This window comes from Polypterus senegalus, chromosome 6, assembly GCF_016835505.1.
Source record: "Polypterus senegalus isolate Bchr_013 chromosome 6, ASM1683550v1, whole genome shotgun sequence".
NCBI lineage: Eukaryota > Metazoa > Chordata > Cladistia > Polypteriformes > Polypteridae > Polypterus > Polypterus senegalus.
The window spans coordinates 181,081,542-181,108,860 of record NC_053159.1 but is presented as its reverse complement, the minus strand read 5'-3'; the positions used below and the strand labels follow the sequence as shown (position 1 = coordinate 181,108,860).

The following is a 27,319-nucleotide window of genomic DNA, read 5'->3' as shown; positions in this document are numbered from 1 at the left end:
CTCATCTAGTGTGGATGATAAGGAAATGGACTTGAAGCTAAACCCTAAGGTTGTCCATTCAGTCCTTGCCCCTAGCATTACTATAGAAGTCACCTGGCCTTGCCTCTGCTGTATGTCTACATTTTAGAATCTTGTCCTCCTTGAATTCAGTACAACTCGGACCAGCTATAGCTGGTGAAGAGGGTTGCTGTTTGAACCAGTCTGCTTCATTGTTGTTTATTTCTAATCAACTGATAGTGGTGGTTATTATTATTGTTATTATTTATACATTGATGGATTAAAAGCCAGAAATCTACGTGACCATCATCAAGTTCTTCCATGAGAACCCTAAATACAAAGAGGACTTATTCATTGATGTTCGGTAGAATGTCCAAAGGGGGCTGGGTGGTCTCGTGGTCTGGAGCCCCTGCAGATTTGATTTTTTTTCTCTCCAGCCATCTGGAGTATTTTTTTTTTTCTGTCCTCCCTGGCCATCGGACCTTACTCTTATTCTATGTTAATTAATGTTGTCTTATTTTAATTCTTTCTTTGTCTTTTATTTCTCTTTTCTTCATCATGTAAAGCACTTTGAGCTACATTTGTATGAAAATGTGATATAGAAATAAATGTTGTTTATGCCTGGCAGTCTCCTTTGCCCAACATTTATGATATGTTTTAACCGCTTGCATATTGAGTTTGTGTGTTTTACTGTTGGAGCACAGGCAGGTTATGCCAGTTACTCAGGTTTACAAACTTAGCAACAAGTTGGAGTTGAACCAGTCACCAATGCCTCTTGTGTTTGTCATTGCTATGCACTTTTTGCAAACATAACGTTTCAGTTATCTGATCTGTTATACATCATGAAAAAAAAAAAGATAATCTGGAAATCTTTTCTTCTGAAACTTCAAATTTGATTTTTACCCACATAATATTTTCTTTTAAAGTTGCTTTCGGAATGTTGAATTTCAAAATGATTTTATGTTACCTGAGTGTTTCAGACTCATTTGCTTTTATAAGTTTAATTGTGACATTCAGGGTACATCACTCTTAAACCTACTGGTGAAGATGAGCTCTTCCTTTTTGGCCCATGTTCTTATTCTTTTTCTAGTCCAACAGTATTTATTTTGATAAAACCTCTGTTTACAGCTCTTATGCATGTGAATTCAAATGCTAGACAAGTTATAAGAATAAATTCCTTCTGTTTTGATCAGTTTATACTTCCTCATTTTGGAAAAGGACATTGTAGTACTTGGATATATAAGGTGAGACACAAAAATAACCGGACTGGGCTTGGGGCTTTCCTGGAAAACCGTCTGGAGGTTGGCCGGACGTGATTCATAGAACTATATCCCTTCCTACACGCCCTCTCAAACTGCCAACCAGTTACGTATGTCCTGTAAATAGCCCAGTCAGTATCTGCACAACAATCGCTACATGAGTTGCTGCAATAATGTCAGGTGAAAAAATTGAACAGCGAATCAACATCAAATTTCTTGCAAATTTTCTCATTTTCCATAAAGCAGTTTTTGACTGACAAAAACATTCCTGTCCTATATCATCCACCCTGTTTGCCCGATTTAGCTCCCTGTGATTTTTACTTGTTCCCGAAAATCAAAGGTGACCTGAAGGGAACACATTTTTCTTCAGTGGATGAAGTGAAGACAGAAAACGGCAAGCCAGTTGAAGAGCCTCAAGCAAGAAGACTTCTAGCACTGTTTCAATCAATGGACGATACTTATGGAGCAGTGTCGACATCTGAAGGGGGAGTATAGAGAAGGTGACAATGTTTAGAATGCTGTAATTCATCAATAAATATTTTTGTTTTTTTACCAATCCGGTTATTTTTGCGTCTCATCTCATATATATTTTTTAATATAAGGGATGAGCCTGCATTTTGACCTTTGATATTCGGCTAAATTGTTCTTGCTGACCTGCATCATGGTGTTTTGCAGAACTGGGTAGCTGTGTGGGTGACCGGCAAACTTTAAGAAGCCAGACTAGGAGCAGAGTGTTTCACATTTAATGAAAATAAATAGTGTTTTGTAAAAACTTATAAGTGCATATTTGTGTGCTTAATTATGTGTATATGTGTGTAAATACTGCATAGTGTTTTTGTGTTTTATCAGTACTGTGTTTTTAATGGTATATTTTGTACTTTATACAGAGAAACGAAAATCAAGCGATTCTGTTAGTGTTAATGATCTAAGTATTTATAATATAAGTAATGTGACTAAAAATTCATTATCACATGCAGCATGTGGAAAATGAAGCTGAATTTGATTTCAACAGTATATTGCAAACGTTTGTGTCACAGCAGGTTTAAGACAAAGTACGGTAGTAATAAGGGGAGAGTCCTGTTAATGTTTCTCCACTTTCTGAAGTACCAGGGTGTTGTACCGTGTTAGCCATTATGGATGTAGTGAGAAGTCAAGTAAAATAACTCCTTTTATTGGCTAATTAAAAAATGATTACAATATGCAAGCTTTTGAGGCAACTTGGAGCCCCTTCTTCAGGCAGGACGTAATTAATTACATCTCACCTGAAGAAGGGGCTCCAAGTTGCCTCAAAAGCTTGCATATTGTAATCATTTTTTAGTTAGCCAATAAAATGTCATTTTACTTGAATTCTCTCCACTTTCTAAATAATGGTGGGGTTTTCTTAAACATTATTTTTTTGTACAATACTCTGTTGAACTAAGTATGAGGAAGAACAGGCAAAGTAAACAAAAGGCTAACAAAAGTCCTCCTGCCCTTCTGGATATTTCTGTGTAGTTCCTTTGACCCTTGTCAGCTGCTAATCTGGTTAACATTTCCTCAATACCATAAAGCACTTTTCCTAAACCTGCACTGTCCCCCCCTCGTCTCTCTCTCTCTCTCTCTCTCTCTTTCTTCAGCCTGTTGGACTCCTGTGTCTTTCTTTAGTGTGACATCACCACATTACTCCCTTTGCTAAACTCACTTCTGAGTCAAGCCTGAGAATTGCTTATGAAGTCAGTAGCTGACTGGCACACCCTGGTATTCTTATACTCTTCAGCTCTGCATCCTCAAAGCTTACCTGTCTTAAACGAGCAACACGGTTCTTCTTTTTCCACTTGCGCTGTTGTTCTTTCTGATTTATTGGTGCGTCTTGAGTGTGTTTTCTTGCACACTCTTTTAAAGGAGCAACTTTGGTCCTACCTTTCCTTACAATATCGTCCTTAGACAGCCGTATCTTTTGTGCTGCTTGCACTGCAGGGTCTCCATTTCAAGTTTTCTTCTAGAGCTTCATTCATACTGAAAGGATTTGAAGCCCCTCAATGCTCCTTATCTTCTCACAGTGGCATGTGGAGGTATTTGTTTTCTCTCTCTGTCTCTAATTCTTGCAGGAGGAGTCCTCTGCCACTTTCTTCTTCAAAGCCATGTAGTTGTGGCACCTCCTGACTGTGTCTATTTGCTGTGCTCCGTATGTTAGATGTACACATGTGCATAGTTTTTTTTTCTCTTTTGCATTAGTGAAGATTAAAGGGGCTTGAGGTATATCATTTTTTTTTTACAGTGCATTCTGCATGGAAGGTGTTGGTTGATCATAACAGCCTATGGAAGTGCTTTGTCCTAACCCCCTCAGTGAAAATGCTTGTTTTGTTCCACATGATTGGATTGTAATTGCTGTGTACTTAACCTAAAGCTATTGTGATCTCCCTGAACAATGATCAGTGTGGTCTTTTTTTTTTTTTTTTTTTTTTTCAACATAACTTCAAAATCCGCAAAGCATACTCGTGGCAAGCTCTTTAATCTAGCTTTATCTCTTAGGCTAATTAGACCATAGCTATTTAAATCCTAGTTAAAATAATCATGATCAAGTTGTGGAGGCACAACGCCAGGCTTTTCAGGAATTCATATTCATGCATCTTTAACTCTCGAGTCTGCCACTCATGTCCTATAAAAGTATTTTCTTCTTTTGGAAAATGAAAAAGACTGCTTATATTTGCCAAAATTGATGCTCTGCTACAAAACATTTAATCAGCCATGGTCTAAAAGACTCGCATCAATGCAAGAAACTATGATAACCTCCTTAAGGCATCAGATGAACTGTAAATGAATCCAAGTTGAATGTACTGTAGGCATTTGCTTTATCTCTGTTTTATGTTAAATTACCTTGCACCCACTTGGTACTAAGTTTTTAATTTTTTAGAATTATTATTGTCTGAATTTATTTCATAGCCAATGTACACCAACATTTCAACTACTGAAGGCTGTTGCAGTTTTTCTTCATGTTTTGTGAGTTTCTACGGAAGCTCTGAACCGCACAGTGAAAAAAAATTATGAGATAACCCTTATGTCGTACGTACGTGAAAGTATCTTGTACGTACAAGATAATTTTCACGTACATACGAGATAAGGGTTATCCCATAATTTTTTTTTCATTTTTTTAATTCTACGTGGCATTGATTCAACAAGGTGCTGAAAGCATTCTTTAGAAATGTTGGCCCATATTGATAGGGTAGCATCTTGCAGTTGATGTAGATTTGTGGGATGCACATCCAGGGCACGAAGCTCCCGTTCCACCACATCCCAAAGATGCTCTATTGGGTTGAGATCTGGTGACTGTGGGGGCCATTTTAGTACAGTGAACTCATTGTCATGTTCAAGAAACCAATTTGAAATGATTCGAGCTTTGTGACATGGTGCATTATCCTGCTGGAAGTAGCCATCAGAGGATGGGTACATGGTGGTCATGAAGGGATGGACATGGTCAGAAACAATGCTCAGGTAGCCCGTGGCATTTAAACGATGCCCCAATTGGCACTAAGGGGCCGAAAGTGTGCCGAGAAAACATCCCCCACACCATTACACCACCACCAGCAGCCTGCACAGTGGTAACAAGGCATGATGGATCCATGTTCTCATTCTGTTTACGCCAAATTCTGACTCTACCATTTGAATGTCTCAACAGAAATCGAGACTCATCAGACCAGGCAACATTTTTCCAGTCTTCAACTGTCCAATTTTGGTGAGCTCATGCAAATTGTAGCCTCTTTTTCCTATTTGTAGTGGAGATGAGTGGTACCCGGTGGGGTAGCCCATCCACCTCAAGGTTGTGCGTGTTGTGGCTTCACAAATGCTTTGCTGCATACCTCGGTTGTAACGAGTGGTTATTTCAGTCAAAGTTGCTCTTCTATCAGCTTGAATCAGTCGGCCCATTCTCCTCTGACCTCTAGCTTCAACAAGGCATTTTCGCCCACAGGACTGCCGCATACTGGATGTTTTTCCCTTTTCACACCATTCTTTGTAAACCCTAGAAATGGTTGTGCGTGAAAATCCCAGTAACTGAGCAGATTGTGAAATACTCAGACCGGCCCGTCTGGCACCAACAACCATGCCACGCTCAACATTGCTTAAATCACCTTTCTTTGCCATTCTGACATTCAGTTTGGAGTTCAAGAGATTGTCTTGACCAGGACCACACCCCTAAATGCATTGAAGCAACTGCCATGTGATTGGTTGATTAGATAATTGCATTAATGAGAAATTGAACAGGTGTTCCTAATAATCCTTTAGGTGAGTGTAGAACATCCTACACGCTTTGGTTGCCTTCTGGCCCATGGCAAGATGCTACAGCAGAAGCAGGTTAGCTCTACATCTTGCTTAAAATAAGAATTGGGTTCTTGCATTGCTTCATGTTGTTTTGTTTCATTAAGGATAAAGTGAGATACACAGCATAGAGATTTTTTTTTTTTTTATACAATGCAATAGTAGTATGGTATACTGGTGCAATATTGTAATTTTCAGACCATGGAGAAGCTGCACAAAACTGTTCAAAAGAACAAATATAATGGTATGTAAAAATCTGTCATCGTTAGGATACATTGAGTTTCAATATTTTTTTAATAGATACCATGCATATTTGTAGATATTTTATAGTGCGTCTGTCTTTACTTATCACACCGTTTTAGGTGAACAATCCTGTTTAAAGTTTTAGCCTTTACTGTAAAAATCCTCCAGGTCAGTTTTAGAGAATGTTTTGAAATTTAGGAGAGTTAGTAGATATTAGTGTTGGTGGAATGATGCTGAAAGGTAAGGATAGCATGGCTGCAGAGATTCCAAATAACATCTGCTTCTCTACAATGAAGTGGTTCATTTGGGTTAATGTTTGTTTTCACAATGTAGCTGAGAGAAAAGACTTGATAATAAAGATGCAGTTTGCAAGCATTGTCATGTAAAAGTCAAGTTCTGTTTCAGCACTGCCAGCGAAAGGGCTCAACTAGTAAGCAGTTGCCCAAAGCTGAAGGCTAGATGGTGTACGGATATGTGTTTATATGCTTTAATTACTCTTTCAATGGAGACTACTTACTTTCATTTTCTACAGGTAAAATGTAAGTGGAGCCGAGTTTGTTATTATTATTGGGTATTATGTAAACTGACATTTTTGCCTGTTAATAATTTGCAATATTCTGTAGAAATGAATTGCCATAACCAATATTTTTAAATAATACATTAATATGATTATTTTTGTGTACTATTAAATACTTTTTTGAGTTTAATTTATTCCAGGTGTGGTGCATGTAGAATAATTAGATAATTTTCATGTTTGAGAACTTTGTACTGCAGTTAAGTGTTGTAAGGCCTGGAGCCTTTCCTGCACCACAGGTCACAAGGCAGGAGACAAGTCTAGTGCAGAGCTCATTCACACTCTAACAGGGCCATTTGTGTGCTTTTTAAAATATATATTTTATAATAGTAAATGGAATGATGGATTTAAGTTATAGTACACTTCATCAGGTCAAATTTTAAATTGAATTTAATATGTAAATGAAGGATGTTGCAGTATGGACTGTTCTGGATGATCACGTATGATAGTTGTACATGAAGTTTTAAATAAGCTGTAAAACACTAACATTTACAAAGTTTATGCATGTTTATCGATATCATTTAAAAGTAACATGCAATTATTTTATAACCTTTCCATAAGACATAATAAGATCAGGTTTACTAATTCCAGCACAGTTTTGTAAAGGGTGAGGTGCCCATCTTGGCAGCACCAGGCAGGAACTAACTCTGGACAGGAATCCTGTCCAGTGCTGGATTTAATCATTCCTATACTCGCACATTGCCAATATAGAATCACCCGTTAACCTATAAACCTTTCAGTCTGAGGATATGGTTAGAAAATCAGAGAACTTGGAGGAGGATCTATTCTGATACAAGGATAACCTGCAAACTATGTGAAGACAATTAACTGTGAAAAAGATAAAAAAACTTTCTGACCATACACGCCATGTCACTTTCACATTTTTCTAGTATGCGATTAATTGATTCTTCATCCAGCAGGCATGCTTTATAGACTGTAGTTTGTATGTACATCTACTGACTCTGTTAAAACTAAAAGTACTCTCCGCAAACATTTCCCTGCCTTGTTAGGGCTGTCAGTAGTTTATATCTGCTAAACAGAAATGGTCTCTCCAGCCTTCTAAAACTTTGGGGGCTGCACACTGGCTTCATGGCTAAAGAGAACTGTCAAATATTGTGGGATTCTAAAGTAGATCCAGTAACATGTAAACAAATTTATTTGTGAGTTGTAAGCTGCTTTTCATTAAAAAAAAAAAAAAATTCAGCCAAGTAATTACAATGTAAATCTAACATAAAATATGAAATTTTAGTTATTTCCAAAAAATTGCATTAGTCTTCCAAATAAAAATTAAAAAAGCTAAAGTGCAAGACAGGAACTTGTAGGGTACCTCACCTCCGCACCTCCTCCTGAATAGTGACGGGGCTTGGAGGCTCTTTGGTGTGGTGAAAGTCAATAACCTTGAATATGCTGATGTTTAGTTCTAGATTATGCTCTTTGCATCAAGAAACGACATTCTCCACCTGACTCCTGTATTACGTCTCATTACCCTTGTCAATACACTCGATTAGTGCAGCGTCACTGGGAGAATTTCTGCAAGTAACATGACCTAATGTTATATTTATAGTCAATGACGTACTGTATATGGTGAACAGGAAAGGAGGCAGGACTGTTCTTTGTGATCCTCCAATGTCACTCACTTCCCTATCAGAGACCTGGTCCTTGAGCCTCACAGACTACAGTCTGCCTGACAGATCAATGAATTATTAATAGAATTTCTAAGTAGCAGGCTTAGGGTTATTGCCCACTTGAGTAAAAGTGTGGTTTAAGGCTAGCAGAGATTTTGTTTTAAATAATAAATCAGTTATTGAACGTTTAAAGCAAGGTGAAATATTTATTTTGAGTATTTTATTTATTATTATATTATTTTAATTATAGGTGTTTATGTAAATTGTTGCTTATGAAGCTCTTGTCTGTTCAGTGATAAAATATACTTTTAAACTAAAGTTTTTTTTTCCCTTAATAGAAATCAACAATCTGTATCAGGCACTTCATTATTTGTTGTTGAATCAACTTCAGTTCATCAGCTGCAGTTTTACTGTCTGCATTATTGGAGGCAAGTGGTGTATGGATTATAGCATTACTTTAAGATGACATGTAGACAGAAGAGTAACTTAATTTGTTTTAATTGAAAGCAAACCGTGTTCTGGAAGAATTGAACTTTCCTACCAGTTCAGCTTATGGACAAGCTGAAAAGTTACAATAAGAAACCTATTGGAATGAGGGGAAAAAAACTTGACATGTCTAAGTTTAGCAAGACCCTTTCACTTTACACGGAGGAGCAGGATGTGTCTTTGGTAAAATGAAACATTTCCTGGAAGCCTTGGCTTAAGGAGGAAAACAGGAACCTAGGGCCAGATCACCATAATAGGGAGAAGTGACCTGTAGTGGTGTTTACTGGCATTTAATAATAAACTGGATTTAATGTTCAGATTTATTTACATCATGTCTGTAATTACTGATGAATGCACCATAATGTGTGTATAAAATATAAAACATTTAGTAAAAGGCCTAGACCATTGAGACTCTTGAGTCTTTAATGGCCATAAACCTTGTTTGTTTTGCTCTCGATTAGTAAACTTAAATCTTTGTATGCACACACCCTTCTTATCTTTTTCTCTTCTTAGAATTTGACACTTTTTTATTTTTTGGTACAAGTTATACTACATGGTTGATAGGTACCATTGTTGTAAAAAGCACAAAGTAACTCTTTGAACGTTTCCACATTATTGCCCCATATATTAAAAACTTTAATGTGTTTTTACTATTGATCAACAGAATACTAGCTCATTTTTAAAGTGAGAAAAAGTGTTCATCTCCAGTTGAATTTTATTATTAAACTAGAATCTAGCAAGAAAGCTTGACTGAAAGCATCAAATTTAAAGACCATATAAATTACCAACAGATTCAGAATAAATGTAATCTGTAAGGTTTCTGCATCAAAATAAATATGAAGGAACTAATCACATTATTTAAAATTACATTTCTATTTAACTTTTAAGTAAAAGTCTCAGGTGAATATTCCTGAAACCTTTATCAGTTTTAATAAATTTAGCACATTTAGTATTTTCAGGATCTACAATGGGCATTTTAAATGACCAACTACCAGTGGAACATGACATAGTGAACATATCAATTTAGAAAATTTAAAATCTAAACCAGTATGTAAATTAGTATTGCATATCCAGTGTCAACTGGCACAGTTGCAGCAGTTAACACTGCTGCCTCATAGCTCAAGAGTCCTGGTTTTGATTCCCAGCTCACTTTTATGGGCTCATGGTATTATTTCTTAGCCACATGTAACATTCCTTTTGCATTACAAAAAACATTGTTTTGCTTTGAAGACTGCTGTCTCCCTCATTTACATAGAGGATGGTGGCAAAATTGGATGCCCTCATGAAAAATCCCCTCCAGATGGTGCTGTCTTGGAGCACTTTTAGTCACAGGCTTGTTTTACCCCAATGTACTAAGATGTACCTCTGTGGGTCTTTTCTGCCCACTACTCGTGGGCAATTTCGTGCTTCCTCCCGACGTACTTGTTAAGTCCATTTAAAAATCTGCACAATATACATTTATTTATTTATGAATTGATTGGATGTATTTGTTTTTTTGTGTTTCTGCTGCTGTATGCATCTGGATTTCCCCATGGGATTAATGAAGTTTATCTAATCTAGTCTGCTGCAACAGAAATTTTGGCTTTTACTTTTCCACATCAAGTGATTCTGCCAGAAGGGCATCAAGTCCAACTCTTATACAAAGTTGCTGTCAGTGAACCAGAACAATGACAAGAACTTTAGCTTAGCCATTTCAGTTGGCTGTCCGCATGCGTGGTCTGCAGTGATGGATAGGACTCAGCCTCAGGCTTTCAGCAAAGTTGGCAAACCACAATAGTTAAGAATGGCTTCATCCTTTTGCATTTACTGTTTTATACTAGCATAGTGGAACCCAGATGGTATAATGGTAAGTCCATCTGTTTCGATCACGTCATGCATTTAGTATGACGAACCTCTGTTCGCTTGATATGACTTGCATCATTCTTTCTTTGTATGTCTTGTTCCCTTTTTTCATTGGACATTCCTTCCCTGTTGTGGTCACAGGACTCTATAGATATAGATAGATATATTTGTGAAAATTGTTCATCAGAATAAAGGAAATGTTCCTTTGCTTATTTGCCCCACCTTGCCCTGAAAACAGGCTTCAGGCACTGCTGATTTGTAAATGCAGATACAATTTATTATCCATCCTATTATACATTACTGTATAGCATCCTACTATTGTGGTCTTAAAAAGTGCACTACTTGTTCTGTTCCTTTGTTGAAAAAGAGGGTTCAAAATATGCTTACTTTCTGTTTGCATTTGAAAGATGTAGAGTTAACCTGAGCTGTTCAAAAGGTTTACTTTGCAAAACTCTTTGGTTAAGGTACTTTTTCAAGCTATCCTATGATTTTAAAAGGATATCAATCTAATTCTAGTAAGCATATATTGTTGAGAACTAGCCTATTCATTTTACTTTTTGCCCATGCCAGTTCATTTTCAAATTTCTCATTTTTTGAAAACTTTAGGGAAGGTGGTTAAATTGCAAATTGGGAGAGACTGACAGTCCAGGAGTAATGTAGTCTTGTGTATGACATTAAACTGATGTTCAATTTTTAAATTTTGCAGTAAAGTGTAATAAAAGGTTAGTGTGTGTGTGCGCAGAAGCATTATGGAAAGAAGTCAACTTAAGTATCAATTAATTTGTAATCAGGTGGAAAACGATGTCTGATTAAGTGACTGCTGTTTCTGTAAAACATCTGGACTGAGGCCATGCAGCCCTATTTTAGATATTCTTGGGAGCTTTATAAGTCGTGCTAAGTATTCTAACTCATAGACGTACAATTGCTGGTTTTCCAAAACCCTGGATGTAATTCAGCAAGTTTGGGAAATATTTTTGATAAACTTATGCCATATGGTGGGCTGTAACTCTCTGGCTTGCTGTGGGTCATTAAAATGTACTGTACTGTAATAGACTGTGCCCTCATTGCACCATCCTGAATGTTGCTCCTTAAGTCATAAGCATTACAAAGTGTTATGTAAAATAAATGGACATCTAAAGTCACTTGCTGCTTTTGTATGCATTAAACAGAGAAATGCATAAAACAGAGAACTGCAATAAAGTAAAGCAGACTTTCATAATGGATTATTTTTCCTGTGAAGTTTAGAATTTGTACATATACTGTGAAATCTACTTATTTGTTTGTACTAATCATAAGTAAACTGAGCCACAAAACAAGAGTTTTGCCTAATGTGGCTCTAAATGTAGTCTCCTTTGCCCATTTCTAAGCAGAGAGCTTTGCGGTTTTTATTGTTGTGGTCTGTGGTGTCACTCCACCATATTTCAGAGCACTTTTCACAATATTGTTTTAAAGGTCACTTTCCTTCTCCTTGTCTATTTTAATATGCACTCTGCGGCTTCAGTGTGATGAACTTAGTGTTATTTTGTCAGGCAAGAAATGAGATTGGGCTGTAGTGTGCATTACTCAAATCATTTAAATCGGCTAACTATTGATAAATTTATCAGAGCAAGTTAAACTGAAAACTCAGTGATACAAACTATTTTGTGTATTTTGGTGGCAGGTGGCATTGGGAATAGAATTGCAGATTGGATGAGGGTTTTTTTTTTTTTTTTGTAGGTTGTTCCAACATGTGATCAGTGCCTATAATATATAATGGATAAAGTACAGTTTACTACCGATGACTGGATTTTAGCAGATTGAATTGTTATCAATATAAAGTGCTTTTCAGGGGATCCCTGACCCCCTGTGACTAGAAGGTATGAATTCTTAATGAGAATGTATTCATCTCTCACAGGTCCTCTGTGTAGTGGAGGAGGGGTGAAGGTGTTAATCAACCTCATTAAAATCTTCAGTGTAATCAGAGATTGAGCTGCACTTTTAATTGGCTTCTTTAGTGTTTGGACGGCTGTTCTTCAGTCACTGGAGTTCATTGCTCATGTGAGGAACAGACGCTTGCCTGGCTCACCCAAGGTCATCTATTGAAAAACTAAAGATTTAATCCAATAATCCCTTAAATGTGAATGCTGTAATGCAAATTTGTTTCATTCATGGTTGTTGCCATAGGTTTTTTTTTTGTTTTGTTAACTATATATATGAAAATGTATATTTAATTGACAATGCAGTAAAGCTAAGCTTTTTTTTTTATTAATCAGTTTATGGTATCTTTTATGCAAGTAGTACAATCAATTATAAGCACTTTTGTATTAGTTTTTTCTTTTAATAGTGCCAGAGGAATCGAAAAGCTTTTCACTCATTATTTTAAATGTCTTTCAGTGTATACACTTTAAGGTCGCTTTTTGTTTTACTCGCCTTTCCTGAACAGTAAATAACATATTGCAAAGCAAAAGTAAAAGAGCAAAATACTGAATAACTATTTTACATCACTTTGTATTAACACCTCTCACTGCAAATTGCAATTTTACCATGCAAAAGAAATAAAAAATAAGTACCTGTACAGAGAGCAGACAAGTTTAGACAGTAAACCCAGCAAGGCAGTGCAGGGAGCAGACTAGGTGAAATACAAGCCAAGGCAAACCTTTGTCAAATAGGTATTATAACAATTTTCTCAGTTGAATTTATTTATTGTATAGTGCACTTCTGTATACCAGTTAAAGACTTTACAAATGAAAATGAATGGCATTTTCCCAGATTATGTCTTCTAATAGAGACATCCAAAGATGGAATAATTATTTTCAGCTTTAAAGTTACCATTTCACACAATAGAAAAACAATGTACTGTCATCAGGTTTCTGTATGCACTGAAAATGATTTGAAAAGTATGGAGGGAATAACTAAGAACGATGCCTGACAGTCCAACTGCACAGCCTTCAGAATTTACTTGAATTGTGATATCAAGTGTTCAAAAGCAGTGCTAAAATGTAAAAGTCTGAGAACAGTACCGTTTTCTCATTCTAAAGATAATCTACTACTTTTTCGTTCAGTGCAACTTTTCTGTTGTCTCTACTTTTTTTTTTTCTTTGAACAGAAAGCAAAGAATCAGTGAATTTTCATCTGAGGTTGAATGAACCTTCAAACCGTGGTACTTGTGCTCACCTAGTACATGCTGTTTAGGTCAAATTGGTTTCTACCTGCGTTGTCATACACGTGAGAAGGCTGAAGTTCAAATATTGTTGCTGTCAATTTGCCAGTATTGCATCTTATAGTGTTGTTATTGCTTGTATAACAACTAAAATTTGACTAAAGCACACGCAACACATTTAAATGGTACCAGAGCAAATATGATGCAATTTCTACTAATTTTGGTACTTGTGGTCAGTTGAATTCAGTGTTTAATTCTGCATTGTTACACAGGCCTAGGTAATAGCAAAGTCAGCCCAAGGAACCAACAAAGAAATGGTTTTATAGAAATTCTGTAATCTTACACTAACAATTTTGATTTCACAAAGGCAGCCTTAAAGGTGGGACAGATCTAAATAAGGAGGGAAAGATTTAGGAAATTAAAGCATCAGGTTTATAATATTTAATGGTCATGTTAAATAATTCACATTTCAAAAGTGTTATTAACCAGCTATTGTCTCTTCCATATAGTGATTTAAACATAAATCTCACAACGCAAAATGTCACAAAACTGACAAAGTAAATTTTCTTGCCTACCTAGTATAAAAACTATATTGTTACAAAGGAGTTTGTACAAGTGAAAACATCCCAAACTATCTTTGTATTCGCTCATTTAGTTGACAATGATATAATAATGTTTTGAAGTTTTTGTTTTTTTTTTATTTTGTGGTGTATTTATTTTAGGTTACAGGAAAAAGTATGTCAGTGAAAAGATTTAATATTTACAAAGTGAAGATAAATTAGGTATTCCATAAGATTTTATCATTCTTTATAAGCATTATGATGATATCTCTGTCGATGCAGTACAACCAACCTACTCCACTTAAACATATGAAGTTCAAGCCCTGTGGCCTAATGCTTAGCATTACTGCTTTCAGTCACTATCTTTTTTTTTTTTGATGCTGCACATTCTGTCTTTGTCCTCCTTTGGATGTTTCTAGGGGGTTCTCTAGATTTCTCCTTTTCCCCCAAACACTTGTATGTTACGTTCTGACTCAAAATTGGCCCTGTACAGGTGAGAGTAGATGAACCTATGAACAGGTCCTTTAATATACTGCTGACCAGTCTGATGCTTGTTTCAGCTTTGTACCTGAATGCCAATCCATACCTGGACGGCTGCTTATTTGTCTATAATAATTATACACGTGCTGTAAAGGATATGCCTGTCACAATCATTGTTTCTGTTGGGGTGAGTGTGCCTGTTAATAGTACCAGAAAGACTGATTTTTAAAATGTCTGCTTTGCATGTGCACATTACTTTGTGCACTTTGTCTATAGATGTATATGGGAGGTGTGATGCTACCAGGATGGGCTTCAGCAAACTTCAGTATCCTTACTGGGAATAAGTGGATCTGAGAATGAAAGGATGAATGGCTTTCTTTTTTCTGAAAAGATCTTTGTTTAAGCACATTGGTAGGTATAGTGTGATGATAATGCTGGTCTGTTAACTTGCATTGAATGTTGGCAGTTTGGGAGCTGAATTTCTTTGATATGATATATGATAATTCAGCAAAGGCATGGTGTAGCAGGCAGCCAGTAAAGGATTATTTTTTTTTCCAATTGAGCTGTAGTAATATCAAGTGCTGAAAGAAATAAAAAGAAGCACGTGGATGTTATAGACGTCTATCTCATGTTGTATTTTTGACTATTGTGGACAGTCCCTTTATCTTTGTGCTGTTTTACACTTTCACACGGTTTATGTACCCATGATAAGTGATCCTTTTTTCTTTAGGGGACATAACTTCTATTCTCAAACCTGCTTAATCTAGTTTAGAGAGGCAGGGAATAAGGCAGGAATCCGTTGCTGGTGGAGTTCCAGTCTATCCCAGGCCAACTCGTACACATACTGCACCCACACTATGCTATATGGACTTACTATTAAAGAGAACAAATTTAGAGTTGCAAAATAACTTAATGTGCACATCTTGGATAATATTTGGAAGGAACCTCAATACTTGGGAGAAATGTCAGACTTCACTGCCACAGTAACTGAATGGAATATGAACCTGGAACACTTATTATTTTAGGCAACAGTGGTAACATCTGCGTCACCTTGGCACCCTGATGCTAAATTATATTTAATATTTATTTTTAAAAAAGAATGACGTGAAATCAATATTCATAATTGAGAAAATCAATGCAGGCAGTTCACTAGAATATTGTTAAGCTACCGGCTAATAATATTACAGATAACCTCCTATGATACCATTTTTGCTCTCTTTCAAGCCACACATGCACTGCTACATTTTATCTCTAAAGCATCTTGGAACTCTGGTAGGGTTAATTTTTATTTTTTGGGAACAAATTTTCCACCATGTGTCTTAATCCATTGTACCTCCTAAATAAGGGCAGGAAGATGAGGTGATTTATCTACTATCAGATTTAAAGTTTCTCGGTTAAATAAATTTGTGAGATGGTAGTGCCTTTGAGCATTAGGACCTCTCTGGTGTTCATTTTTATTTGATGCATTTAACATGTAACTTTTTACTAGGCATATGTGTGCATCCATTTTTTTCTTTACTTTGCATTAATAGAGTAGATTTTGTCCTCAGCTGGCCAAAATTAATTTTTTACTGTTGTGTCATGAAGGGAGTGACAAGCAGAAAAATTCATGGCAGTTAGTCAAGACCACGTTAATGTATACCAGTGAGACATTAAGAAAACATGCAATTTGAGACTAGGCATTTATGGACATGAACAGACAGAGCTTACAAAGGACTCTTAATATTCATGTATAAAATTTGCACTTTACTTTTGAGCACATTCTAAATGTTTAAAATAATGCACTTTATATTTGTACTAATAAGCAAAGTAATTGGTAAAGTTTAGAAAAGTTTTGCTTGCAGTGCCCGATATTTTAATAAACATCTGTGGCAAATCTTGTTGTAGCTCTTTATTCATATTTTAACCTTTTGGTTTGGAAGGGAAATGCAGAAACTAACATTTTTGACAGATATTGAAAATCACTCTGTGTTACTCATTTCATTTTTTTTCCACTTCAAGTCAAATGCTTATTCTACCATAGGTGGTGAACTTGGCTTCAGAAGTCACAGGCAGTGACTCTAAAGATCTTGAATTCTTGCCAGGTCTCTCACAAGAGATTTTTATCTCAATAGACTTCCTGGTAGAACAATGGTAAAATAAAATAGACTTCTGTATAGTTACTTATTCAATTGTTGAAAATTGGGAAACCTGTCTTGTCTGTTTTAACTTTTTTTTTTTTTTTTTGCCTTATGATTTTTCTTAAATTACATAGAATTTTGTATTTTAAAACTGTAATTTTCAAGGTTTCATTTCATGTATTAGTCTTGATTTTCTTTCTTAGAAAAAAATAATGAAAAGGAATTATAAACTTTTTCAATCTGCCTCACATCCTCTTTTTGAAATCAGCTGTAAGCAGGCAGTGAGTGGCTATGGAACCTTGCCTGGTTGCTAGGGACCACCTTCCTGAGATGAGATGATATTATGATGTAGCTGCATCAGCTGCTTTGTCCGAGATATTGATTGAGCTAGTAAACTAGTGCTTAGGGGAAGTTTAGAATTTGATATTTTGGTTTCAACTCTCACTACTCTGTCTTGACTCTGTATTAGTCTTAGTAGTTTGCTCCGGTTATTAAGGAGGATTTTCTTGGTAGATGACTTTTAAAACAGTGTTTCAGTGCTGTAACTTTGGGCAGTCAGTCTGGGAGAGAATGCAGGCAGCAGTTTGGAAAAGAAACCTCTTTGCTGTTTTTTGGAGGATTGCATGTTTTTTTGTGACTGGCATAGCAAGAATATTCTCTGAATTTTTCCATTTTCTACTTTGGTAAAAACGTGTTCACCCTTATTGCTTTACACTACCTAATGAAAGCTGCTGTGTTATTGCTTTTTAGATTTTCTCTGCACCATTTTCAGATTTTTGCTAAGAAAATATTTACATTTTCTGGCAAGAAAGTCAATCCCAGAAAAAGTAAACTATTAGATTTATCACTTTATATTTTTCTACAAGTAAGACTACTTAAGGAACTTGGGTGTGCTGTCCCTTCGAGGTATGAGTTTCACATTTGCTGAGTAAAAATTGGTTGGAGTAAGTGCAAAGAGCATTAGTCAGCAATAGTATTGGTGGCAAAATTTGCCAAATCTCCGACCCCCAAATGTAATATTAGATGATTGCCATTTACCTTGTTTGCCAATTATTTTCCTGGAAATTCACCATGTGGCTGGCTTAGACAAACATTTTATTTCCCCAGTACACCATGATGCTTAGCAAGGCCAGCCTGACATTACAGAGTTTTAGCAATCAATGCTAGATGTGACAGCCCCTCATAAGTATATGATACTGACCCTAGTAATAAGCTAAAAATTTGCCAAAAACTTGAGTACATTTAGATTACATTAAATTTGTGTTGTGTTTTTTTTTTTTTTTGTACAGACTTTTGTGTGACCTGTATGCAATATGTGTGAGTCTACGCCCTTAATAACATTACCCAGTTTGCTTTGCAGGTGATACAAGCAGGAACAAGTGAAGAATCTTCATGCTTTAGTATTGCACTTGTTTGTTAGCTTTGGGGAAAAAACAAGGAAAAGTGTCAGGGGAGGGGAGAATAAAACTCATAAACTGTGCTTTTCAGTTTGAGGGAGTTGAGTACCTGCTGTCAAATCTGTAGAGGGCAAGCCTTAGTGAATTTGTGCTTTCTGTCTACAATTGTGTGCTATTTTACAGTTCTTGTACATAATTCTATCTCAGGGAGGTATGGTGGTGCAGTGGATAGCTCTGCTGCCTCATGGTTCAGGTCATGATTTTTGGCCACAATAATCGGTCCAGCATAGTTGTCAGACATTTCCCTTGTCACAGCACACTGAGAAATTGCCTAGAATTGCTTTTCCCTAAGAGAGTTTATATATAAAAAAAAAAATATTTGGGATTTGCTGAATAGCTTAACCTATATAAAAGTAACAGGTTTCAGTTAAAGAAAAGAAAAATATGAACACATCAGGCACATAACACACTTTTGACAGTTCAATTCATGAAGCTGCTTTATTTCACTAATTGCTAGCTTCTTCCAGAATCTTATCAACATCAAGTTTTCCACATTGAGTATTTGACAGTATTGTTTGCTCCAGATTCGCACCATGTCTTTGCGTGAAGTAGTCCTTTTTTTTAAATTCTGTCATGCATTAAATGCACTACCCCTTAAATTTCATATATGTCTTCAAGTACATAATTCAGAATTTAACCTAAAGGATTCTAATGGATCATCTTTATAAAAGCCTTTTGAAAATTTTTGGGCACTTCAATTCTATCTCTACGTAGTCATTTTTCATCACAATTAAATCAATAGGACAAGAACACAATAGGTGGCAGTTTTCTGCAAAGCTGCTTAGGCTGCTATGTCTTTTTTTCATAGTTTGGTGACCAGAACTGCACACACCTGTACCCACAATACAATGTGATTATAATATGCTATGACATGGGATCAACAGTTCTTTATCTAGATAACATTACAACATTAAAAAACCTTTTGACAAGAACAGGCCATTCAGCACAAGGTTCACCAGTCCTATCCACCTAATTCCTCCAGTACGATATGAAATCAAGTTTTTGAAAGTTTTTCCTGGAGTCCTCCTATCCACCACGCTACTTGATAAATTATTCCATGTGTCTATAGTCCTCTATGTGAATAAAAACTTCCTAATGTTTGTGCAGAATTTACCCTTAAGTTTCCAACTGTCCCCCCCATGCCCCTGTTGAAATTATTTCAAAGTAACAGTCTCAATTTACTATACTTAATTCCTTTCATAATTTTAAACACTTGTCATTCCACCTCTTGAGCTTTGTTTACTTAAAGTGAAAAGGTTCAAATCCTTCAGTTTTTCCTCTAGCATTGCTTGGTATTTTTGTAGCCATGAAACCAAAACTGCACACAGCACTGTGCTATAAAGCTTAAGCACAGCCTCCTTTGACCTTTACCCTACATATTGTTCTATATAGCCTAACATTAGTAGCGTTCTTAGTGGCTTCTGAACACAACCTATAGGTTGACAGTGACCAGTCCACTGTGACTACTAGGTCCTTTTCATAAGAGGTACCTTCCAATTTCATACCTCCCATTGTGAATTCAAATCTAGTATTTTTAGTTCCTATTTGTAATACCTTACATTCATTTACATAAAATTTTGCCTGCTACAAATCTGTCTAAACCTGTATGTTGTCCATGTCCCTCTGTAATGGTTAATTGGATTCTAGAATCCACCTAGCTTGATATAATATGCCCATTTAACGAGTTTATTTATATTCCGGTCCAGGTCATTTATGTATGGCAAAAATAGTAGCTTTTTAGTCAACTGATCTGGCCAATTTTTAGAAGGTCATTTCACAGTTTGGGTCCAGTGAAGCTGAAGGCTCTGCCACCCATAGAGCACAGGGTATTTTGGGGCATAACAAATAAGATTGTCAGAATCGGTGGACCTTAGTGGGTGACCAGGAGTGTGGTGATGGAGGAGGTTACTGGTGTAGTCCAGCTCAAGACTATTTAAAGCTTTTTAGGTTGTTAATAGAATTTTATGCTTCGTCCCTTAAGATAAGACACGAACAGAGCAGGAAGGCTGTTGCGGGGTCTGTTTAATGACTCTTATAGCAGAGTTTTCAATCAAATAAATTTTTGATAATGGATTCGAAGAGGCACATGTTAGTAGGGAGTTACAGTAGTTGTAACTATGTCATAAAAGCATGGACAAGATTCTTAGCATTAGAAAGGAAGAGGAATGAGTGAATATGGGATATGTTGCAGAGGTGGAAGTAAAAAGGTTTCTTAATATGATTTAAGTGGATGGTATAAGAAGGGGAGGAATCAAAAATGATTCCTTGCTGTAGAAAAAGGTCTGATGAGATTATTAGCAAGTGTGATTGAAAAACTGCTTGTTTTCTTAACCTGAGCTTTAGTATGAAATTAGCATAACTTCATTTCCATACAGGTTTTAACTGAGGCAAGTTGTGAGCTGAGCAAACTCTGAATGTCAACTTTTAACACTGAAATTGATCAGAGTATCATCTTCATAAAAATAATAAACCAGTCCAAAGCTACGACTAATATGGCTAAGGGGAAGCGTGCAGATACAGGACAGAGACAGAGGTAGAGACTTGAGGAACACCTCGTGTGTCTGGCACTGAGCTTAGATCTGCTGTTGTCAAGACTAACAAACTCTCTTGCCTAGGAGTCAGGACTTTCATCAATGGAGCAGTGCTAGAAATACCCAGAATGTTGTCCATTGTGGGCAGTAGAATATCATGCTTTACAGTGTCAAATGCCGCACTGTGGCCATCATCATCATCTTCCTCTGTTTTTTTCCTGCTTCTATGTAGGGTCAATGTTTTCATTAAAATGTGAATACAAATGAACATCAAAATGAGCAGTAAAAACACACAAACCTCCCAAGAATTAGGGAAAAAATTATAAAACAAAGAAAACAGTATCTATCAACAAACTGTGCCACAATAACACACAGCAAATTAATTTAGCAATATCGTAAAAAAAAAAAAAAGTGATAGGCCTCATTGTCTCAAAAAAAAAAAAAAAATAATAATTTTAAAACCTTGACCCTTAAATACATACATACAGTATGCACAAAAATACTGGAAATCCCCTTAAAAGAATAAAGCCATTTTAAATAATTAAAACCTACCATGTAAAAGTGAACATGTGAAGCTATCCATTCATCTTTATCAATCCTACAATTAGTTATCACAAGCTGAGCAATTTTACAGCTGTGCAGTGCTCCGAAACCAGTGGAAAGGTTTCCATCTTTTTATTACATGTTAAGTAACTAGTTAGTTGGGAGAACACAACACACTTGAGAACCTTTGACAGAAGTAAATGAGACAGAGGCAAAAATTGTTAAAACTGTCATCAACTTATGTTGGGTTTACAAAAGTGATTTTAAAAGTAGCTGGCACTAAGACCGTGTCAAGGGATATATTTATTATTGTTATAGTTGGGATTATGGAATGAAGGTAGGATTTGAAGATTTGAGAGGGTGATAAGGTTGGGGTCCAGTATATAAATTATATGCCTCATCTTACAGAGCAGGTCATTAATAAATGTAGATGTAACTGGTGAAATGAGCTGGATGGAAAGGGAAGAGAGTAGGAAAATATAAATGGATTTGTGTTAGTTAAATTATTTAGGTTTTTAATTTTATCACAGAAAAAGAGAAGGCATTTGTCTCAGTCTTCAGTAAAAGAGGTGATTGGGCCAGATGAAGGCTGAAGTAGTTTATTAACTACAAAGAAGAAAGCCCTCGGGTTATCCTGTCTACTCTATTATTCTGCCACAGTGTGCATTCCTATAAGTCCTTGATGGTTGAGAAAGCCTGGGCGTGCACAGTGAGGCCAATCTTATGTGACATTATTATTCTTGCTTTCTTGTAACACTTTGCACGTCTGTACTTTATCCTGCATTTTCCATTTGAGTATTGTTCCAATCTTTACACTTCTTTGACTGTCTCCTTAGTACAATTATTTCAGTCTATAAATTCTACATGTTTACTAAATGTCCCAAAATTGTTGTTACTAATGTAAATTACAAAGTGTAACAATTTCGGTATAGATTGCTGGCAGACTTCACTGATGTCCTCACTTCATCTCTAATCTTGTCCTTTAATGCAAATGCAACAACGTCTAAGTAAATAATGTTGTTTGCTTTGCTTTGTCTACTTCTTTGTTGCCTTTTCCATGATCTTTAGCTCACACGCCAACTGGCTGATATTTACTGTGTAACTTTTACAAAGTAAGACTTGTAAGCTATTTGTTATTAGTTTTTCTGTTATTTCATGTCATTGTGTGCACCAGCTATTTTGAGGTTTTTATTATTATTAATTAATGTAGAACATGCGATTTAAACTAAATTCCATAGTTACTGGGCAACATGCTTTGGAGAGACATGGCTACCAAGCTGCATGGTTGCTCTCCTCTCTTTTCTCAAAGTTTTTATATTATAAATTAAGCCAAATATTTTTCAAATATTGATAAACATCTAAAGAAGGTAGCATCACTTTTATACTGAAGTAGTCATAGTGTAACAGTTCAAACACTTTTAATCAGTCCTGCTCTCTGCATTTGGGATACACAGGTGAAATCCTGTTATAAAGGAAATCACTAGGCCATAAAAATATTTCGTTATAACAAATATGGGGAAAATATGTATAGTATTGTGACCGGGGTCACCAGCGATTTTTGCCGTGTCTAACAGCCGCAGTGCAAGGACAGCTCCGTAGCTGTTCTGCATTGTCTGGTAAACAGTAAACCAAGGGCAAAGCAATTGGTTGTCCTTGTCCTGTACAGTTTGTCACACAATGTTTAACATTTTAACGCTGGGCTTTGATCTGCTGTTCCTCACACTCTCCTGATCTATCTTCTCCAGACTGGGTCTGCCACAGTGGTGATTCTGAGCCGCTGGTGTTCTTACCTGAAGAGGGGGGACCTAAAGCAGGATGATCGCCCGTGCCGCGTCTCCTAACAGCTCTTATTCTGAATGAAGCCTTGAGACTGTATCTGCCTTCTCTATACAGTAGTAAAATATCTGTATTTTGCTTGAAAACCTGGACTCATCTTCCTGTCTCTTGTGCAACTCTGTGGCCCAAGCTTGATAATACCTGTATTAAAAAAAACACGCTGCTTAAGCTGCAAAAATATTTTATCTGAAAATGAGACATTAGATGTAACTTTTTTTTAAATAGAAATACAGGTATGAACACAGAATGAAAACAAGATGTTGGATGCAATTTTTTTTTTTTTTTTTTTAAATGGAAATACAGAATAAAAATGAGTCGTTACATGAAGGTGTGATTCCAAAATGCTTTCGTATTGTCATTTTTCTTCATTCTGGAATCCGCTTTTTCCAGGATTATTGTTAATTTCTCTTTCAGCATGAACTGACACTGTTTCTCACTTTTTTTGTTCATCTCAAAGAAAATTTTGAGAAGTGCAGTGAAACTCAAACAGTACAGTATCTGTACACAACAGAACTGCTCACGTGGATGTGTGGTAGACCACTGACTCAGGATTCCTATATCTGCACGATGTTTCGCCTGTACGCTCACTGACAACCTGTTGCAGAGTTCCCAAGACTCTGTTTAGAAAGTATAGGAGAGGCATTAAGTATTTTTTGTGTTGCATTATTATTTTTGGTCGAAAAAACGTTCATTATACTAAGGTACTAAGTACTGCTGCATCAAGCCTGCTTTAGTCAGTAAAACAGATTTTGCGGTAGGATCACACAATTTCAAACGTGAAAATCTAACATCACACCTCTGACAGCAAATGACATGCAGCAGGCTGCGACAGTGTTAGGTGCAAGCAAATGTGCCAAAGAGTCTGCAGCTGTAAGAGTTTTCCAGAACCAAAAAACACAAATTGATAATGCAAAAAGATGCGAACTTTCAGTTAAAATGATCTCGGCATATTGCATAGCAGAGGGAAAGCAGAGTTTCACACAAATGAAACCACTTGTTTTGCTAAAAAAAGGAAATAGTCTGGACATTTCCCCACAATATGACAGTGATGTTCATTATGCTAATCTAATTTGAAATATTACTGTAGACTTAAAAAAAAATAATAATAATAAGGTCATGATGGTGAAACAGATTCTTCAGTGGTGGAATATTGTGGTGGTCGGAAAACTTTAACTTACATTTCAAGTGTGTGTTTAGTGTGATTCTGAATACATAAGCCATATTGCGAGTTTAGTTAATTTGCTGAAAACTGTTGCTTTGAAGGAAAGTGTGTGTGTGTTCATTGCACAACCAGAACCTGAAGTGCTTGTTTTATTTCTATTCATTGCTATTTATTTTACTGTATTATTACATAAACATTGTATAAAAATCTATATGCTGTTTAACATATCTAAAAGTAGTTCATTTTTAATTAATACATTTCTGAACATTTTATAGAAGTCTTTATTTGGAGAAGGCCCATTTCATGAATTTAGTTTAATTTCAAATGAATTTTTACAACCCAACTAATCGATTAATTGACGAATTTGCCAGATTCATCGATTATCAAAGTAATCATTAGTTGCAGCCCTAGATTTAACCTGTATTTCTGTAAATTGTAGACAAATTAATTGCCACCCACAAAACATCAAACCTTTAACCATTGTTATAGCTCACCTACAATGTAATTTCATGCATACCCAAAGCCTACCTTGAGAGCACAGATTACAAAGTGATTATCTTTATGTTCCAGCCAGAAGGATGAATCTAGTAGATTCCAAAAGAAAATGTGTAATATTTTGGTTCTGTAGTCTGCTGAAAGTATTTGAGAGTCTGAAACTTAAAAACTAATGAGTATGCAGATAACTTTAAGGGCTTATGCTAGCTTGTTTGTTGAGAGCTACAGACCTGCTAAGGCAATGATGTCATAAAGTAACTGTATCTGTTAATTTTAACGTATTGTATGAAAATTATTAAAACAATGATTGGTGCTTTTTGCAGTAGAGTTAGTGAAATATGACTTTGGTTCAATACATCTTAAATCTAACTATGCTATGAAAATCTAGGATAAAGTTTGTTCCAGAAGGCTCCAATTATAATGAACATTCTGCACACCTAGACACTTTTTTTTTTATTTTAAGAAAGTAACATATTATACAATCAAGCAAATAAAATATACAACAAATAACTTCAGAATCAATCTTGAGAAAAAAAAACTCTAGAAGATTTAAAAAAAAACCACCATAGATTTTGTAATTTTTCTTCTATTGGTTTTGTTTTTTCCATTATATTTATTAGGCCGTTTTATCTCAAGTCAAGCGTTAGAGGCAATGTTTGTTATAAAGCATCTCAGGGCTTTGTGTATGTTTAGGCCCCTTACATACTAATAAATTTTTTTGTTTAAAAACACAGACATTTGTGTATGGTTTCATTCTTTATCCACAGTAGTCTGTTTTTCAGCCTCTGAAAATGAAGATTTCTTAAAATCTCTACAGAGCTGAATACCTCTGTAAATGCAGCATCAGCGTTGTGGTGTGAATGGGCAAAGTTTTCTGAAAACAATACTCTAATTGCACTCTGATTGGTTTGTGCATTTTTCATGGCCCTTCCCTGATTGGATTCTGCTAATTACAGTGTCTCATTCACTGATTAGACCCCATTGACAGACAATATATTCTAACATAGTGGGCATAGGGGAGTTGCTTACCTGTATGCATCTAAATTGCATTGTTTTTTTTTAATGCTGCATACCTGCACAAAAGGCAAATGATTTACCTATTGCTGCAGTTTTGCCATAAGTCCTTTGTTGTGAAAATCGAATTGTAAATACTTAAGATGACCACCACTTACTAAAGTTTATTACATAAACTCAGTCAGTTCCGTAAGGAGGAGCACTTATCACAGCATAATTAATGGCAATTAACGAAGTAAATGAGTGTAAAATGGAGTCAAGCTAACATGATTACAGGAGAGAGAAAAGAAAGACACACAAGCACAACGTATTAAGCAAAGATACAGACCCGTGCAGGCACTTTATTCTGTTGAGCTAGTTTTACAGATGTTTGATACAAGATGCACTCCGATTGCTGTGGACTGCTTATAAAATAGAGCTCAGTCCTCGTTTGTAAAAATGTTGCTTTAACATTTGTGGTGTTTTTGTTAATACCAAGATGACTGTGATTAGCACATAAATGCGACACAGGTTCAATTCATTGTGGCTCCTTACAGAATTTCTTTCTTTTTCTATGCTGTGAACGTGCCCTCAAAGTCCTGTATTCGCTAATAGTTTTGAAAACGCTTAAAGCACAAGGCAATCTGATTTAAGCAGTTCTCTGAGTCAAGACGGATAACAACATTTGTGCTTGCGTGGGGTTTTAAATGAAGGTGTTTATTTTCTAACATTTTGGGAGATTGTCCATGTAGTCTTGCAGGAGTAAGATTTTTTGTTCACCCTCCTTGCTGTGATTTTTTTTTTTTCTTCTTGGCAAATGTTCCCTCTTCATGTAGCCCACTTACAGGAAAGGATATTCTATCAGTTCTTCACCAAGAAACATCTTGTGTGTATTTCAAACTGCAGGCCTTGAGCTGAAATTGCTTTTTCTCTCATGCCACATGAGAATGTAATGCCAGCTTATTTTATGTTTGGTAAACAATTTGTGTCTATTGAAAGTGAATAACACCCTGCCAGGTCCCATTTAGGAACACAGTGCTTATAGGAGTATGTTGTTCTCTGATACAACAATGCCTTCCTGCTGTGTCCTAAGTAAAGTCGAGTTTCTGCCCGTCTGCAGTAGTTAAATGCTCTTAAAGGTGTTTGCCACCTTTTTTGCTGCAAAATTGTGAGAAGGATCCAACCCACCCATTTCCAGCCAGCATAAGCTTTACAGGAGAAAAAAGCTAAAATTGAGTCATTGCATGTTGGTAGTTGATCATTTCTGTATTTGACTAAATTCTCATTCTCATATACCATGATCAAACTTGAAAGTGTTTCATACATATTGTTGCTTATTTACTTTTAAAGTAGTGGAAACAAAGTATTAATTAGAACAAAAATCAAACCTGTCTCTATCTGTTCAAAATTTCCTCCAGCTTTACCCAACCCTGAATGCCCTTAATATGGAAGACTGTCTAAATTACACCCTAATGGCATCAAACTGTGCAGTAATTGTAAAATAAAAAGGTAGTGTTTTGTCCTACTCATGTGTTCATATGTACATTTTAAGATGATGTTTTTTTTTTTTTTATCTGCTCTATTTATTTACCGAATTATAGTGCTTCAAAGATCCAACAGATGGCACACCACTTACATTATTTCTATATCTATACTAATAAAAGGCAAAGCCCTCACTCACTCA

General features: G+C 36.0%; 1 protein-coding gene across 2 annotated transcripts in view; it reads left to right on the top strand.

Moving 5' to 3' along the window:
* chn1 (chimerin 1) overlaps positions 1-27,319 on the top strand; it is a 181,300-nt gene that overhangs the window by 4,688 nt on the left and 149,293 nt on the right. Inside the window, exon 1 of one of the 2 annotated variants that reach the window (XM_039757675.1) lies at positions 1,702-1,756. The exons of the other annotated variant lie outside the window; for it this stretch is intronic. Within the exon in view, the coding sequence (XP_039613609.1) occupies positions 1,717-1,756 (40 nt within the window). The 5' untranslated portion in view covers positions 1,702-1,716. Of the gene's footprint in view, positions 1-1,701; positions 1,757-27,319 lie in introns of those variants that run through there. 2 annotated transcript variants of the gene reach the window in all.